A 19,111-nucleotide genomic window follows, 5' to 3' on the forward strand; every position below is an offset into this window, starting at 1 on the left:
CAGGGTAATGTATGACTGTACAGGAGACCAGGCCTGATGACCACACATACTGCAGGGTAATGTATGGCGCTGCAAGAGACCAGGCCTGATGACTACAAATACTGCAGGAGTCCAGGTCTGATGACCACACATACTGCAGGTGAATGTACAACGCTGCAGGAGACCAGGCCTGATGACCACACACACTACAGGAGACCAGGCTTGATGACCACGCATACTGCAGGAGACCAGGCCTGATAAACACACATACTGCAGGAGACCAGGCCTGATGACCACACATACTGCAGGAGACCAGACCTGATGACCACACACACTGCAGGGTAATGTATGACACTGCAGGAGACCAGGCCTGATGACCACACATACTGCAAGAGACCAGGCCTGATGACCACACCTACTGCAGGAGACCAGGCCTGATGACCGCACATACTGCAGGAGACCAGGCCTGATGACCGCACATACTGCAGGAGACCAGCTCTGATGACCACACATACTTTTACATGCTGTTAAACTCTGAATGCTTCTGAGTGTGTCTCTGATTTTCTGATGTGATCTTCACCAGCCTGCAGTCCAGTTTGGGTACAAGTAGATGCTGTAACACCTGACTGGCTGTATATCTGCTGAGCATTGTGTATAAGGGGGGTGCAAGGTTTGCTCACAATCACAGAGCTCAGCAAGGTTTTGTAATATTGAAAGACACGGTGGTTGGAGGTGGCAATTAAGTTCCATGTAAATGCGCTATCTTGAGCCTGTTTATTGCAGGTACACAGGACGGATATTGAACGGTGCTGCATTTACTAAACCCACCACTACATTCTGTCTTCTTCTTATTATTATTTACTATTTATATAGCGCCAACATCTTCCGCAGCGCTGTCCAGAGTACATATTGTCTTGTCCCTCAGAGGTGCTCACTATCTAATCCCTACCAGAGACATATGTCTGTAGTCTATGTATGTATCATAGTCTGGGGGCAATTTAGGGGGGAGACAGTTAACTTGTTGTTTTTGACCCGTGGGAGGAAAACTGAGTGCACGGAGGAAACCCACACAGACATGGGGAGAACATACAAACTCCATGCAGATAGTGCCTTGGCTGGGATTGGGGACCCAGTGATGCAAGGCGAGACAGCTAACCACTACGCCACCATGCTGCCTTATATATCGGTGCTGCTGAAAACCCACAGCATGCAGGGCTGTGGAGTCGTAGAGTCGGAGTCGGGGCAATTTTGGGTGCCTGGAGTCGGAGTCGGGAAAAATGCTCCGACTCCTAATGAATTTAAACTGTAATTAAAATGGAAAATATGATAAAATGTTCTATTTCTCAGATAAAAGTCATAAATAATTTATACATACGGTAATAGCTGTGCTTAGTCCACAAAAATGAGATAAACCAATCAAAATTAGTTACTTGTCCTGCTTCAATAAAGCAGTCCCTGTATTTTTAAAGTCAGATATACATATCTGATTGTGACTGTACAGTATATATGATGTGTACACAGGAATCTCTTATATATATATATATATATACTAAATAACATCTATGCTGTAAGTATAAAGCCAGATGTGTAGCCGTGTTACTAATAGAGATGGCCAATGAGATGGAAATAATTCTGCGTTGATGCTGGTTTATGCAAATGTATGCACTCCCTTTGCTGATGAAATCAAATAATTTGATATGTTGTTAAAATTTGGTTTGGTGACTGCGAATTAAAGGGTACCTGAGAAGGATGAAAAGAAAAGTTTTATACATACCTGGGGCTTCCTCCAGCCCCCTTCAGGATAATCAGTCCCTCGTTGTCCTCCTCCACCACCTGGATCTTCTGCTATGAGTCCTGGTAATTCTGCCAGTCAGCGCAGTCCGGCCGCATGCCGCTTCCACAGCCAGGAGCGTTCTGCACCTGCGCAATAGTGCTGCGCAGGTGTAGTATGCTCCTGGCGGCGGAGTGTGTGCATGCGCACTACGCCAGACTGGCTCAAGTACCTGGACTCATAGCAGAAGATCCAGGTGGAGGAGGATGACAGCGAGGGACTGATTAGCCTGAAGGGGGGTGGAGGAAGCCCCAGGTATGTATAAAACTTTAATTTCATCTGTCTCGGGTTTACTTTGTTACACAGTAGTACTATACTCTACATATGCACTCTCCACAGAGCTGCAGGGAATCCAATGAGAATGTTGTGCACATTGAACACAGAGGTGTTGTCTGTCACCCATAAACCTTGTTCAGATTGTGCATGAAGAATGTGTAATAGAGGAAGAATCTCCTCATTCCCCTGCAGAGTACCTGCACATCACTCTTACATGTTCCCACAGTCACATTGCCTAGGGCCTGATAGATGTTCTTTGTTCCGGTCTGTACCTTTTACAAGTACTCTTACCAAGGACTAGTTTTAGTCTATGACTAAAGGGAATAAATATGGCAGTCTCCATATCCTTCTCACTTCAGTTGTCTTTTAAAATTCCTAAGCGTTGGCAGTTAAGAGACAAATTTCATGTTACATACTTTCAATCAACAAGATTGTAATATGCAAATTAGAGGAGTCGGAGTCGGTGGAATCCTAAACTGAGGAGTCAGTGGATTTTTGTACCGACTCACAGCCCTGACAGCATGTCCACTAAATTGGATTTTTTTGATTAATGTGCAGGTTTAGCGCTGCTGTCTTCTTCTAAGTAACTTTAATGCTGCCACTCCCCACCCACAAAGGAGAAATCATTTATGAACATCCCTCACAGGTTCAAATTAAATATTTTTATAAATGAGTTTTCCTGTAATACTGGGGCTCCATCTGCTACCTACACTGGGGGGAGGGGGGACTACACAACCGGAGGGGGGCACTTTGAACGCTCCACCTCTAGTGCTGGGTAACCTTTTCCCGGCCCTTACACAGCTGACTGGTGAGGTGAGGAGGATTCTGGGAGATCATGTGACGTTATTGTTGGTCTTTCTATACAGAGTTTTCCTCCAGTGAAGTCTGGTGATCACGTGACCATCACTGTGCCCCCACCTCACTCTGGGAGACACAATAAGGAGAAGATTCTGGAAATCACCAGGAAGATGATGGAGCTGCTGATAGGAGAGGTGAGCGGGGCTGGGAATTATGGGATATTATGCAGTAACAGCAAGGGGTGTGTCTGGGTGGTGACTGTATCTTTGTATGTGTCAGGTTCCTGAAAGGTGTCAGGATGTTGCTTTCTGTTCCTCCATGGGGGGATGCCAGTATATAGAAGGACACCAGGACCTCTACAAGGACACCATGATGGAGAATATGCCTCCCTTCACATCAACCGGTAAGAGGAGACTTTCATGTTTTGTAAAGAAGAGTGCAGACCCTTCCCCCCACTCACAAATATCATCTAATAAACACATAGAGACAATGTATTCAGTCAGTGTGTGTGTTTCCTACAGTTGTATCCTGTAACAGAGACCCACCAGAGAGATGTACAGGTCCTCTTTATTCCCAGGATTGCCCACCTAGATCCCCCATCATCTGATAATCACATAGAGACAATGTATTCAGTCAGTGTGTGTGTTTCCTACAGATGTATCCAGTAACAGATCCCCACCAGAGAGATGTACAGGTCCTCTTTGTTCCCTGCAGTGTCTACAGGAAGATCACACCATCCCCCGGCATTATCAGGTAGGTGGGGCTGAGGGTCCCCAGAGACTACAAACCATGACACATTCTTTTCTCCTGAGTATGCTGTTATCTGTGTTTTACATTGTACATTATCTCTCACTTTGTGCACTTAGGATGGAGAACTTATACAAGGAAATAATGTGGTGAAAGAGGAAGAAGAAGAGACATATGTGAGGAGTGATCAGCAGTCTATGGAGGAGGGAGACATGATGAGGACATGTAAAGAGGAAGAAGAAGAGACGTATGTGAGGAGTGATCAGCAGTCTACACAGGAGGGTGACATGATGAGGACAAGTAAAGAGGAAGAAGAGGAGACGTATGTGAGGAGTGATCAGCAGTCTATGGAGGAGGGTGACATGATGAGGACAAGTAAAGAGGAAGAAGAAGAGACATATGTGAGGAGTGATCAGCAGTCTACACAGGAGGGTGACATGATGAGGACAAGTAAAGAGGAAGAAGAGGAGACGTATGTGAGGAGTGATCAGCAGTCTATGGAGGAGGGTGACATGATGAGGACAAGTAAAGAGGAGGAAGAAGAGACATATGTGAGGAGTGATCAGCAGTCTATGGAGGAGGGAGACATGATGAGGACAAGTAAAGAGGAAGAAGAAGAGACGTATGTGAGGAGTGATCAGCAGTCTATGGAGGAGGGTGACATGATGAGGACATGTAAAGAGGAAGAAGAGACGTATGCGAGGAGTGATCAGCAGTCTATGGAGGGGAGAGACATGATGAGGAAAAGTAAAGAGGAAGAAGAAGAGACGTATGTGAGGAGTGATCAGCAGTCTATGGAGGAGGGTGACATGATGAGGACATGTAAAGAGGAAGAAGAAGAGACGTATGTGAGGAGTGATCAGCAGTCTATGGAGGAGGGAGACATGATGAGGACAAGTAAAGAGGAAGAAGAGACGTATGTGAGGAGTGATCAGCAGTCTATGGAGAAGGGTGACCTGATGAGGACATGTAAAGAGGAAGAAGAGGAGACATATGTGAGGAGTGATCAGCAGTCTATGGAGAAGGGTGACATGATGAGGACATGTAAAGAGGAAGAAGAAGAGACATATGTGAGGAGTGATCAGCAGTCTATGGAGGAGGGTGACATGATGAGGACAAGTAAAGAGGAGGACAATGTTACAGAGGGCAGAACAGGTGAGTAATCAGCAGTGTATATAGAATAAATGTGTATCTGTATTGCTGGTATGTCACTGATCACAGACTGGCCATATTAGGGGTTATGCTATGTGCTCATGTTAGATTTTTGCCATCTATAACTATCATTCATGACAGTGTTGGGTGACCGCTTACTAACAATAGCAGTACAGACACCCTGGGGAAGGGAAAGGTCTCTTTATTCTCTCACACTGGGCTGCCCTCCTTTCCTCTGACACTTTAGCAGGGGCTGCTTGCTGGTGTCAGCAGCACTGATTACCTAATAGTGTTACATTTCTGCTAATTTACTTCCAGCGCTGATGCCCTTGTGTCATTGTTCAGCCACCTTAGTGTGATCTCTGGTTGCTTAGATCTATGGGGAATCGCCTGTGTCTCAGCTCTTCCTGTGTCTGACACAGCTGAGGTGCACATACAAAAATTAAATATACTGCCTGACTCTACCACCACCTTAATAATTAGTAATACCCACACCTCAGTACAGGGGGAGTGACCATATATAATATATTCAGGATGGGCCATTTATATGGATACACCATAATAAAATGGGAATGGTTGGTGATATTAACTTCTTGTTTGCGACACATTAGTATATGTGAGGGGGGGAAAACTTTTCAAGATGGGTGGTGACCATGGCGGCCATTTTGAATCCAACTTTTGTTTTTTCGATAGGAAGAGGGTCATGTGACACATCAAACGTATTGGGAATTTCACAAGAAAAACAATGGTGGGCTTGGCTTTACCGTAACTTTATTCTTTCATGAGTTATTTACAAGTTTCTGACCACTTATAAAATGTGTTCAATGTGCTGCCCATTGTGTTGGATTGTCAATGCAACCCTCTTCTCCCACTCTTCACACACTGATAGCAACACTGCAGGAGAAATCCCTGCACAGGCTTCCAGTATCCGTACCCTCTTCTCCCACTCTTCACCCACTGATAGCAACACCGCAGGAGAAATGCCAGCACAGGCTTCCAGTATCTGTACCCTCTTCTCCCACTCTTCACCCACTGATAGCAACACCGCAGGAGAAATGCTAGCACAGGCTTCCAGTATCCGTACCCTCTTCTCCCACTCTTCACACACTGATAGCAACACCGCAAGAGAAATGCTAGCACAGGCTTCCAGTATCCGTATCCTCTCCTCCCACTCCTCACACACTGATAGCAACACCGCAGGAGAAATGCTAGCACAGGCTTCCATTATCCGTACCCTCTTCTCCCACTCTTCACACACTGATAGCAGCACCGCAGGAGAAATGCCAGCACAGGCTTCCAGTATCCGTACCCTCTTCTCCCACTCTTCACACACTGATAGCAGCACCGCAGGAGAAATGCCAGCACAGGCTTCCAGTATCCGTACCCTCTTCTCCCACTCCTCACCCACTGATAGCAACACCGCAGGAGAAATGCTAGCACAGGCTTCCATTATCCGTACCCTCTTCTCCCACTCTTCACACACTGATAGCAACACCGCAGGAGAAATGCCAGCACAGGCTTCCATTATCCGTACCCTCTTCTCCCACTCTTCACACACTGATAGCAGCACCGCAGGAGAAATGCCAGCACAGGCTTCCAGTATCCGTACCCTCTTCTCCCACTCCTCACCCACTGATAGCAACACCGCAGGAGAAATGCTAGCACAGGCTTCCAGTATCCGTACCCTCTTCTCCCACTCCTCACCCACTGATAGCAACACCGCAGGAGAAATGCTAGCACAGGCTTCCAGTATCCGTACCCTCTTCTCACACTCCTCACCCACTGATAGCAACACCGCAGGAGAAATGCCAGCACAGGCTTCCAGTATCCGTACCCTCTTCTCCCACTCCTCACCCACTGATAGCAACACCGCAGGAGAAATGCCAGCACAGGCTTCCAGTATCCGTACCCTCTTCTCCCACTCTTCACACACTGATAGCAACACTGCAGGAGAAATGCTAGCACAGGCTCCCAGTATCCGTACCCTCTTCTCCCACTCTTCACACACTGATAGCAACACTGCAGGAGAAATGCTAGCACAGGCTTCCAGTATCTGTACCCTCTTCTCCCACTCCTCACACACTGATAGCAACACCGCAGGAGAAATGCTAGCACAGGCTTCCAGTATCCGTACCCTCTTCTCCCATTCTTCACACACTGATAGCAACACCGCAGGAGAAATGCCAGCACAGGCTTCCAGTATCCGTACCCTCTTCTCCCACTCTTCACACACTGATAGCAACACTGCAGGAGAAATGCTAGCACAGGCTTCCAGTATCCGTACCCTCTTCTCCCACTCTTCACACACTGATAGCAACACCGCAGGAGAAATGCTAGCACAGGCTTCCAGTATTCGTACCCTCTTTTCCCACTCTTCACCCACTGATAGCAACACTGCAGGAGAAATGCCAGCACAGGCTTCCAGTATCTGTACCCTCTTCTCCCACTCTTCACCCACTGATAGCAACACTGCAGGAGAAATGCTAGCACAGGCTTCCAGTATCCGTACCCTCTTCTCCCACTCTTCACCCACTGATAGCAACACTGCAGGAGAAATGCCAGCACAGGCTTCCAGTATCCGTACCCTCTTCTCCCACTCTTCACACACTGATGGCAACACCGCAGGAGAAATGCTAGCACAGGCTTCCAGTATCCGTACCCTCTTCTCCCACTCTTCACACACTGATAGCAACACCGCAGGAGAAATGCCAGCACAGGCTTCCAGTATCCGTACCCTCTCCTCCCACTCCTCACACACTGATAGCAACACCGCAGGAGAAATGCTAGCACAGGCTTCCAGTATCCGTACCCTCTTCTCTCACTCTTCACCCACTGATAGCAACACCGCAGGAGAAATGCTAGCACAGGCTTCCAGTATCCGTACCCTCTTCTCCCACTCTTCACCCACTGATAGCAACACCGCAGGAGAAATGCTAGCACGGGCTTCCAGTATCCGTACCCTCTTCTCCCACTCTTCACACACTGATAGCAACACCGCAGGAGAAATCCCTGCACAGGCTTCCAGTATCCGTAGTTTCAGGTATCTTCACAGCATAGACAATTGCCTTCCGATTACCCCAAAGATAAAAGACTGAGGGGGTCAGATCGGGAGACCTTAGGGGCCATTCCTCTGGCCCACAACGACCAATCCACTTTCCAGGAAACTTCTCATCTAGGAATGCTCGGACCTGACACCCATAATATGGTGGTGCACCACCACACATTCTGCACTCATACACCCCTTCGGGTAGTACCAATTCATCCAATCTTCAGAGAGGTGGAGGGAGCTAGTGCAGGTTCAGTGAAAAATGATGAGGTCTTCAGCTTGCAAGCGTAAAGCAGCATATGCCAGCATGTATAAGTCTCACCAATCCTGTGGAACTCCTGTGGCTTCCGTCTGGTATACCTCCGGATTCCGCCTCCTCCAGGATCACCCACATCAACTTATGTGTAATGGTATCGCTGGCTTTTCTGATGGTCAGCGTATCAGCGCTACCCGTCCTGCACTGCCGTGCTCATTCAGGGGGGAGACGCTCTTACCACCTACAAACGCTGCTTCTGCTGCCGCCGCACTGGCTGTGCGATTTGAACCCGCCCAACGACGCATTCTGCCCGCCCCCTTGTGAGCTTCGTCAGGATGTGCGATGAGGCGCACAGCCTTAGACCCAGAGGCGGAGTATAGTGACATCATCTCTATGTGAGTATGCAGCTCTGGGTTTAAACACCCACAAGCATGGGTATAAAGCAATGCTGCCACCAGTGTGAAATGGCTCACAGGCTCACTTTACTACCCTGCACCCACTGCCTGTCTCCTCCCATCACCTCAGTATGACAGGCTTGCTTTAGTGCCCTGCACCCACTGCCTGACTCCTCCCATCACCTCAGTATGTCAGGCTTGCTTTACTACCCTGCACCCACTGCCTAAATCCTCTCATCACCTCAGTATGTCAGGCTTGCTTTAGTGCCCTGCACCCACTGCCTGACTCCTCCCATCACCTCAGTATGACAGGCTTGCTTTAGTGCCCTGCACCCACTGCCTGACTCCTCCCATCACCTCAGTATGTCAGGCTTGCTTTACTACCCTGCACCTACTGCCTGACTCCTCCCATCACCTCAGTATGTCAGGCTTGCTTTAGTGCCCTGCACCCACTGCCTGACTCCTCCCATCACCTAGGTATGGCAGGTTTGCTTTACTACTCTGCCCCCACTGCCTGACTCCTCCCATCACCTCAGTATGTCAGGCTTGCTTTAGTGCCCTGCACCCACTGCCTGACTCCTCCCATCACCTAGGTATGGCAGGCTTGCTTTACTACCCTGTACTCACTGCCTGACTCCTCCCATCACCTCAGTATGTCAGGCTTGCTTTAGTGCCCTGCACCCACTGCCTGACTCCTCCCATCACCTCAGTATGTCAGGCTTGCTTTAGTGCCCTGCACCCACTGCCTGACTCCTCCCATCACCTCAGTATGTCAGGCTTGCTTTACTACCCTGCGCCCACTGCCTGACTCCTCAGGGGGAGAGTGGGGGGAGAGGGGTGGTTTGGCCGGGCATCGGGGGTGGGCGATTGGCGCCCCCCACCCCGGTGCCCGGGCAAAGAGGGGAAAATAAAGGTTGTTGGAATAAAAAATTCTAAGGGTTTAAATAGCACGGCACTGATTGCAATATTCATCTGTTATACTCACCAGAGATTGGAAGTATTGGAAGAGATGTAAAGAGGGGGAAAAAAGGGGAAATGTAAAGGGTTAAGTCTGTCGATGGTTTTCACGTGAAGAAATACGCAAAAATGTGAGACAGGAAGTGCCGGGTGATTTTCAGAATAGATGTACACTCGGGGGTGAGGGGGGTAGAGGAGGGAGGGAGTCTAGTCATGACTCGGGGGTGCACTTAGTTCCTCCCTCGACCTACAAACCAAAGGAAAAGAGACCCACGAGGGGGACATGGGGGGAGGCGGGTGGGTGTGGGGCGCTTCATTGCCCCCTGGGGAGATTAGCATGTAAATAGTAAGTTTGTGAATGCAGGGGAATAGGAGGGTAAGTGAGGGATTACAATGAGGGCAGATCACTGCCCCCAGATCAGGAGGGAGGGGTGGGAATTGCTGGTAAGTAAGATAATAAGGGTGTGAGTATAGGGGGATAGCAACTGAGGAAAGAAATAATTTGCCTTAAAGGCTTTGATGTGAATAAAACTGTATTATATCTCTGCATGCTGTGTTATTGTAAGAGGAAACGCCTGGCCCATTTCCCTGGACCTGATGAAGGTAATTTAGAGGCCCAGGAAGAAGTAAAGGAGAGACTTGTAGAAAGGATTGTCTTGTTTCTTCAAGGAGGGATAATCTGTGGGGGGAGGCAGTGGAGAGAGAGGAAAGATGGAGAGGAAGGATAGAGAGGACCTGTCCCGTGAGCGGGTGCGGAGCAGACTCCGTTATGATGACTCAACCTCAACCTCCAGTGGGGCAGAAAGCCCTCAGATGGAGAGGTATAGACCCTCTACACAGGAGAAGCATGCTCCAATATCCCAGTATAGGGGTAAGTGGCCGACATCCACTATCGGGGGTAGCGATAGTACTGGTCAGTAATGTTAGGCTTGAAGAGGCGGAGGTAAGTGGAGACACACAAGGAGTAGGGGGGGTAGTGATAGTACTGGCCAGTAATGTTAGGCTTGAAGAGGCGGAGGTAAGTGGAGACGCACAAGGAGTAGGGGGGTAGCGATAGTACTGGCCTGTAATGTTAGGCTTGGAGAGGCGGAGGTAAGTGGAGACGCACAAGGAGTAGGGGGTAGCGATAGTACTGGCCAGTAATGTTAGGCTTGGAGAGGCGGAGGTAAGTGGAGACACACAAGGAGTAGGGGGTAGCGATAGTACTGGCCAGTAATGTTAGGCTTGGAGAGGCGGAGGTAAGTGGAGACACACAAGGAGTAGGGGGGTAGTGATAGTACTGGCCAGTAATGTTAGGCTTGAAGAGGCGGAGGTAAGTGGAGACACACAAGGAGTAGGGGGGTAGTGATAGTACTGGCCAGTAATGTTAGGCTTGAAGAGGCGGAGGTAAGTGGAGACACACAAGGAGTAGGGGGGTAGTGATAGTACTGGCCAGTGATGTTAGGCTTGAAGAGGCGGAGGTAAGTGGAGACGCACAAGGAGTAGGGGGTAGCGATAGTACTGGCCAGTAATGTTAGGCTTGAAGAGGCGGAGGTAAGTGGAGACACACATGGAGTGGGGGGTAGCGATAGTACTGGCCAGTAATGTTAGGTTTGAAGAGGCGGAGGTAAGTGGAGACACACAAGGAGTAGGGGGGTAGCGATAGTACTGGCCAGTAATGTTAGGCTTGAAGAGGCGGAGGTAAGTGGAGACACACAAGGAGTAGGGGGGTAGCGATAGTACTGGCCAGTAATGTTAGGCTTGAAGAGGCGGAGGTAAGTGGAGACGCACAAGGAGTCGGGGGGTAGCGATAGTACTGGCCAGTAATGTTAGGCTTGAAGAGGTGGAGGTAAGTGGAGACACACAAGGAGTAGGGGGGTAGCGATAGTACTGGCCAGTAATGTTAGGCTTGAAGAGGTGGAGGTAAATGGAGACACACAAGGAGTAGGGAGGTAGCGATAGTACTGGCCAGTAATGTTAGGCTTGAAGAGGTGGAGGTAAGTGGAAACACACAAGGAGTAGGGGGGTAGTGATAGTACTGGCCAGTAATGTTAGGCTTGAAGAGGCGGAGGTACGTGGGGACACACAAGGAGTAGGGGGGTAGCGATAGTACTGGCCAGTAATGTTAGGCTTGAAGAGGCGGAGGTAAGTGGAGACACACGAGGAGTAGGGGGGTAGCGATAGTACTGGCCAGTAATGTTAGGCTTGAAGAGGCGGAGGTAAGTGGAGACACACAAGGAGTAGGGGGGTAGCGATAGTACTGGCCAGTAATGTTAGGCTTGAAGAGGCGGAGGTAAGTGGAGACACACAAGGAGTAGGGGGGTAGCGATAGTTCTGGCCAGTAATGTTAGGCTTGGAGAGGCGGAGGTAAGTGGAGACACACAAGGAGTAGGGGGGTAGCGATAGTGCTGGCCAGTAATGTTAGGCTTGAAGAGGTGGAGGTATGTGGAGACGCACAAGGAGTAGGGGGGTAGCGATAGTACTGGCCAGTAATGTTAGGCTTGGAGAGGCGGAGGTAAGTGGAGACGCACAAGGAGTAGGGGGGTAGCGATAGTACTGGCCAGTAATGTTAGGCTTGGAGAGGCGGAGGTAAGTGGAGACACACAAGGAGTAGGGGGGGTAGCGATAGTACTGGCCAGTAATGTTAGGCTTGAAGAGGCGGAGGTAAGTGGAGACACACAAGGAGTAGGGGGGTAGCGATAGTACTGGCCAGTAATGTTAGGCTTGAAGAGGCGGAGGTAAGTGGAGACGCACAAGGAGTAGGGGGGTAGCGATAGTGCTGGCCAGTAATGTTAGGCTTGAAGCGGCGGAGGTAAGTGGAGACACACAAGGAGTAGGGGGGTAGTGATAGTACTGGCCAGTAATGTTAGGCTTGGAGAGGCGTAGGTAAGTGGAGACACACAAGGAGTAGGGGGGTAGGGATAGTACTGGCCAGTAATGTTAGGCTTGGAGAGGCGGAGGTAAGTGGAGACACACAAGGAGTAGGGGGGTAGCGATAGTACTGGCCAGTAATGTTAGGCTTGGAGAGGCGGAGGTAAGTGGAGACACAAGGAGTAGGGGGGTAGCGATAGTACTGGCCAGTAATGTTAGGCTTGAAGAGGCGGAGGTACGTGGAGACACACAAGGAGTAGGGGGGTAGCTATAGTACTGGCCAGTAATGTTAGGCTTGAAGAGGCGGAGGTAAGTGGAGACACACAAGGAGTAGGGGGGTAGCGATAGTACTGGCCAGTAATGTTAGGCTTGAAGAGGCGGAGGTAAGTGGAGACACACAAGGAGTAGGGGGGTAGCGATAGTACTGGCCAGTAATGTTAGGCTTGAAGAGGCGGAGGTAAGTGGAGACACACAAGGAGTAGGGGGGTAGCGATAGTACTGGCCAGTAATGTTAGGCTTGAAGAGGCGGAGGTAAGTGGAGACACGCAAGGAGTAGGGGGGTAGCGATAGTTCTGGCCAGTAATGTTAGGCTTGAAGAGGCGGAGGTACGTGGAGACACACAAGGAGTAGGGGGGTAGCGATAGTACTGGCCAGTAATGTTAGGCTTGGAGAGGCGGAGGTACGTGGAGACACACAAGGAGTAGGGGGGTAGCGATAGTACTGGCCAGTAATGTTAGGCTTGAAGAGGCGGAGGTAAGTGGAGACACACAAGGAGTAGGGGGGTAGCGATAGTACTGGCCAGTAATGTTAGGCTTGAAGAGGCGGAGGTAAGTGGAGACATACAAGGAGTAGGGGGGTAGCGATAGTACTGGCCAGTAATGTTAGGCTTGGAGAGGCGGAGGTAAGTGGAGACGCACAAGGAGTAGGGGGTAGCGATAGTACTGGCCAGTAATGTTAGGCTTGAAGAGGCGGAGGTAAGTGGAGACACACAAGGAGTAGGGGGGTAGCGATAGTACTGGCCAGTAATGTTAGGCTTGAAGAGGCGGAGGTAAGTGGAGACACACAAGGAGTAGGGGGGTAGCGATAGTTCTGGCCAGTAATGTTAGGCTTGAAGAGGCGGAGGTACGTGGAGACACACAAGGAGTAGGGGGGTAGTGATAGTACTGGCCAGTAATGTTAGGCTTGGAGAGGCGGAGGTAAGTGGAGACACACAAGGAGTAGGGGGGTAGCGATAGTACTGGCCAGTAATGTTAGGCTTGAAGAGGCGGAGGTAAGTGGAGACGCACAAGGAGTCGGGTGGTAGCTATAGTACTGGCCAGTAATGTTAGGCTTGAAGAGGCGGAGGTAAGGAGTAGGGGGGGTAGCGATAGTACTGGCCATTAATGTTAGGCTTGAAGAGGCGGAGGTACGTGGAGACACACAAGGAAGATATTTGTTGGTAAAGGGAATTCTCGTAGGATGACGCTGGGGGTAGTCTATGCCTCTAACTCGGGTCAGGCGGGGTTTCTGGAGCAGATTTTGAATAGGTTGGTTGATTTCTCTGAGGGATCAATAGTGATAGTGGGTGATGTAAATTTAGTATTGGATCCCTCTATGGATTCCTCTGCAGGGAGATCCGCTCTCACAAAGGGAGCCATACAAAGGGTTAAACGTGCTCTCATAAAACGACAACTAATCGATATTTGGCGTATCCAACACCCCTCAATGAGAGATTATACGTTCTATTCCTCCCCTCGTAACTCCTCCTCCCGCATAGACTATTTTTTGATTTCTCATAATTTACTTTCGGAAGAAGATGAAACTAAGATAGAAACTGCCCTGATCTCGGATCATTCATCTATCAAGTTACATATAGGACGGAAAATAATAAGGAATGGACCATGGAGTTGGAGTCTAAACCGCTCACTCCTGAGAAATGAAGAGATAGCTGGGAGGATAGCAAGTGAATTGAAGGTATACTTTAAGGTGTGTACACACGAACTACAAAAGGAAACGACGGGTCCGGCGGACCCTCCCACTGGGCGGTCTTTAGCCGACAGAATACGCGTGTGTACGTGCTGTCGGCGGACTGATAAGGCTGTTTCTGAGCGATCCACACGTGCATACTGTCGGCTAAAGACCGCCCAGCGGGAGGGTCCGGCGGACCCGTCGTTTCCTTTTGAAGTGCGTGTGTACGCAACTTTAAAGAGAATAATAAGGAGGGTGCTCCCCCCCACCCTCCCCTCCTCCTTATTGGTCTGGGAAGCTCACAAAGCGGTGATAAGAGGGACTTTGATCAGAGAAGGTAGTTGGCTGGAGAAGGAGCGAGAAAGAGAGGTAATGACCTGTGTAACAGAAATTGAGAAATTGGAACTCTTACATAAAAATACACTGAGTAAGGAGATGTTGGGAGAGCTTACGAGGAAAAGGGAAAAACTTAATAATATCCTTTTTACAAAGGCAAAATACGCTGCCACCAGATGTAAGAGGAGCTTTTATGAATTTGGCAATAAGAAGGGGGGGGGGGGGGGCTGTTGGCCAGAACCCTGAAACAGCAACAGACATCTAACTACGTCCCTTTTCTCTGCGACCCACATGGTCAGAAACATCATGGAAATGAGTCACTGACTAGGATGTTCGGTTCCTACTCTAGCAAACTATGCAAAATAGAAGAAGATGTCCCAGGAGGTGGGGGATGGGAAGCGGGGGAGGAGGAGGGAATGGAGGAAGCCTCAGGCATGAGGAGACTTGGCCCTTTAGAGGTTAGTATGGAAGTATTAATTACAGCGGAGGAATTATTTGAGGCTGTGGGGCAAATGTCAAGGAGGAAAGCTCCTGGACCCGATGGCTTCTCTTTAGACTATAATAGAGAATACAGAGATATATTAGAACCCTTTTGGTGAAGGGCATTGACTTCCTTATGTATAGAGGGTGGATTTGTGGTAAATTTGGACATGAATTGCTAGCCTCCCATATCTCAGTGATTATAAAGGAAGGGAAGGATTCTGCTTCCTGCTCAAGCTACAGACCTATTTCTCTATTAAATATAGATCTAAAGGTCTTCACAAAAATAATGGTGAATACACTGTCCCCGGTGCTGAAAGTACTAGTGCATTCTGATCAAGATCAAGCTCTACAATTCCCTGCTTTCCATGTATGGCCAATGCTTTATGTGTAGGGAGGTCAAAGAGATGTAGGTAACTCTGTACTTGTATGCAAATATAATGCAAATTGTATGCAGAAAATTTGCACGCACAGTTATTCTCGTGTTATTTGCAGCCTGTTATGAGCACAACCTTCTGCAGTTCTCTATCAGGCTGATAACTAGCGATGGTCAGTGACATGCCCATAACTCTGAGATGGTGCAAATTATATTATAATTATATGCAGAGTTATGCAGTTACTGCATCTGGCCCATTTCCAATCTGCATCATCTTTGCATCAACTTGGAATTATCAGCAGCTCACTGACCCTCCCTAATGATAATTGCTCCTCCCCTCAGAAGTCTCTAACAGGAAGTGATGATGTTTCTCTATTTGCAGCGCGGAGTCCCGGCATCAGGAACCTCTCAGAGACTCGTCTCTCTGTATCCACAGACTGTACAACGGATGATGATGTCACTGGACAAGAGTCTCCTGCAGATATCCTGGTGACCCCAAATATTCCCCCAGACTCCCCTCACCTGTCTAACCCCGAGGGGCCTCATACCCAGCACAGCTCTCCCCCTGCTGGAGGATCTTATTCTTGTTCCACATGTGGGAAGTGTTATGTATGGAAATCACAGCTTGTCAAACATGAGAGATATCACACTGGTGAGAAGCCCTATTCATGTGCTGAGTGTGGGAAATGTTTTGGACAGAAATCAAACCTTGTCAGACATGAGAGATCTCACACTGGTGAGAAGCCCTATTCATGTGCTGAGTGTGGGAAATGTTTTAAGCAGAAATCACATCTTGTCAGTCATGAGAGATCTCACACTGATGAGAAGCCTTTTTCATGTGCTGAGTGTGGGAAATGTTTTGGACAGAAATCACACCTTGTCATACATGAGAGATCTCACACTGGTGAAAAGCCATTTTCATGTGCTGAGTGTGGAAAATGTTTTGGACAGAAATCATGCCTTGTCATACATGAGAGAATTCACACTGGTGTGAAGCCCTATTCATGTGCTGAGTGTGGGAAATGTTTTGGACGGAAATCAGAGCTTGTTGTACATGAGAGATCTCACACTGGTGTGAAACCCTATTCATGTGCAGAGTGTGGGAAACGTTTTGGACTGAAATCCGACCTTGTCAAACATGAGAGATCTCACACTGGTGTAAAGCCCTATTCATGTGCTGAGTGTGGGAAATGTTTTGGACGTAAAATACACCTTGTCACGCATGAGAGAACTCACACTGGTGAGAAGCCCTATTCATGTGCAGAGTGTGGGAAACGTTTTGGACTGAAATCCGACCTTGTCAAACATGAGAGATGTCACACTGGTGAGAAGCCCTATTCATGTGCTGAGTGTGGGAAATGTTTTGGACAGAAAGGAAGCCTTGTCACACATGAGAGATCTCACACTGGTGAGAAGCCCTATTCATGTGCTGAGTGTGGGAAATGTTTTGGAGAGAAACGAAGCCTTATGAGACATGAGATGTCACACTGATAAGAAGCCCGATGTGTGTACTGAGTGTGGGAAATGTTTTGGCCATAATTGTTCTTTTGTAATGTTTGTGTTTCTTTTTACATGGCAGCATTTTACGCTGATTCCCGAGGACTCTCATGCTGGTCAGTGCATTAGATTGTTGCTGCTCTTTGGCTGTCTATATAAAACTCCTCCGACTCCTCCAGCAGTTGCTTGCTATTCCAGACGTTTGTAGGCGTTGGTCCCCAGCGTACGTCTGACATTTTCTAGGTTGTGGCGTTGGCTGGTTGTACACTATGCTACCATATATTGTGCGACGACAACAGTCAGTGACAACTACTACTGCTATTACTAAGGTCCCCTCTCTGCCCGTCTCCTATAATTAATATATATACAGGGCCTTCTCAAAAAATTAGCATATTGTGAATAAAGTTCATTATTTTCTGTAATGTACTGATAAACATTAGACTTTCATATATTTTAGATTCATTACACACAACTGAAGTAGTTCAAGCCTTTTATTGTTTTAATGTTGATGATTTTGGCATACAGCTCATGAAAACCCAAAATTCCTATCTCAAAAAATTAGCATATCATGAAAAGGTTCTCCAAACGAGCTATTAACCTAATCCTCTGAATCAACTAATTAACTCTAAACACCTGCAAAAGATTCCTGAGGCTTTTAAAAACTCCCAGCCTGGTTCATTAACCGCAATCATGGGTAAGACTGCCGACCTGACTGCTGTCCAGAAGGCCATCATTGACACCCTCAAGCAAGAGGGTAAGACATAGAAAGAAATTTCTGAACGAATAGGATGTTCCCAGAGTGCTGTATCAAGGCACCTCAGTGGGAAATCTGTGGGAAGGAAAAAGTGTGGCAGAAAACGCTGAACAACGAGAAGAGGTGACAGGACCCTGAGGAAGATTGTGGAGAAGGACCGATTCCAGACCTTGGGGGACCTGCGGAAGCAGTGGACTGAGTCTGGAGTAGAAACATCCAGAGCCACCGTGTACAGGCGTGTGCAGGAAATGGGCTACAGGTGCCGCATTCCCCAGGTCAAGCCACTTTTGAACCAGAAACAGCGGCAGAAGCGCCTGACCTGGGCTACAGAGAAGCAGCACTGGACTGTTGCTCAGTAATCCAAAGTACTTTTTTTGGATGAAAGCAACATTTACATGTCATTCGGAAATCAAGGTGCAAGAGTCTGGAGGAAGACTGGGGAGAGGGAAATGCCAAAACGCCTGAAGTCCAGTGTCAAGTACCCACAGTCAGTGATGGTCTGGGGTGCCATGTCAGCTGCAGGTGTTGGTCCACTGTGTTTTATCAAGGGCAGGGTCAATGCAGCCAGCTATCAGGAGATTTTGGAGCACTTCATGCTTCCATCTGCTGAAAAGCTTTATGCAGATGAAGATTTCATTTTTCAGCACGACCTGGCACCTGCTCACAGTGCCAAAACCACTGGTAAATGGTTTACTGACCATGGTATTACTGTGCTCAATTGGCCTGCCAACTCTCCAGACCTGATCCCCATAGAGAATCTGTGGGATATTGTGAAGAGAAAGTTGAGAGACGCAAGACCCAACACTCTGGATGAGCTTAAGGACGCTATCGAAGCATCCTGGGCCTCCATAACACCTGAGCAGTGCCACAGGCTGATTGCCTCCATGCCACGCCGTATTGAAGCAGTCATTTCTTCAAAAGGATTCCCGACCAAGTATTGAGTGCATAACTGAACATAATTATTTGAAGGTTGACTTTTTTTGTTTTAAAAACACTTTTCTTTTATTGGTCGGATGAAATATGCTAATTTTTTTAGATCGGAATTTTGGGTTTTTATGAGCTGTATGCCAAAATCATCAATATTAAAACAATCAAAGGCTTGAACTACTTCAGTTGTGTGTAATGAATCTGAAATATATGAAAGTCTAATGTTTATCAGTACATTACAGAAAATAATGAACTTTATCACAATATGCTAATTTTTTGAGAAGGACGTACACACACACACACACACACACACACACACACACACACACACACACACACACACACACACACACACACACACACACACACACACTCACAGACACACACACACACACACACACACACACGCAAAAAGTGTCCAATCCAAAATCATTCATACCCTTCTCAATAATCAGTAGAAAATCCTTTACTGGCTATTACAGCAATGAAACGCTTCCTATACCTGCA

The 19,111-nt window shown here is 48.1% G+C and overlaps 2 protein-coding genes across 4 annotated transcripts in view; both read left to right on the plus strand.

Annotated features, from left to right (window-relative positions):
• The window catches only part of LOC137535892 (uncharacterized), a 102,843-nt gene extending 98,353 nt beyond the window's left edge, over window positions 1–4,490 (plus strand). The window contains exons 3-7 of the mRNA XM_068257768.1: window positions 2,953–3,078; window positions 3,164–3,287; window positions 3,540–3,637; window positions 3,751–4,435; window positions 4,474–4,490. Coding sequence (XP_068113869.1) covers window positions 2,953–3,078; window positions 3,164–3,287; window positions 3,540–3,637; window positions 3,751–4,435; window positions 4,474–4,490 — 1,050 coding nt within the window. The remainder of the gene's footprint in view (window positions 1–2,952; window positions 3,079–3,163; window positions 3,288–3,539; window positions 3,638–3,750; window positions 4,436–4,473) is intronic.
• LOC137535552 (zinc finger protein 268-like) overlaps window positions 1–19,111 on the plus strand; it is a 166,549-nt gene that overhangs the window by 68,527 nt on the left and 78,911 nt on the right. The window contains exons 1-2 of one of the 3 annotated variants that reach the window (XM_068257384.1): window positions 4,490–4,786; window positions 15,809–16,880. In XM_068257384.1, the coding sequence (XP_068113485.1) occupies window positions 4,501–4,786; window positions 15,809–16,880 (1,358 nt within the window). In that variant the 5' untranslated portion in view covers window positions 4,490–4,500. Of the gene's footprint in view, window positions 1–4,489; window positions 4,787–15,808; window positions 17,289–19,111 lie in introns of those variants that run through there. The other 2 variants (XM_068257383.1, XM_068257382.1) reach the window with 2 other exon arrangements.

Source organism: Hyperolius riggenbachi, chromosome 10, assembly GCF_040937935.1.
Source record: "Hyperolius riggenbachi isolate aHypRig1 chromosome 10, aHypRig1.pri, whole genome shotgun sequence".
NCBI lineage: Eukaryota > Metazoa > Chordata > Amphibia > Anura > Hyperoliidae > Hyperolius > Hyperolius riggenbachi.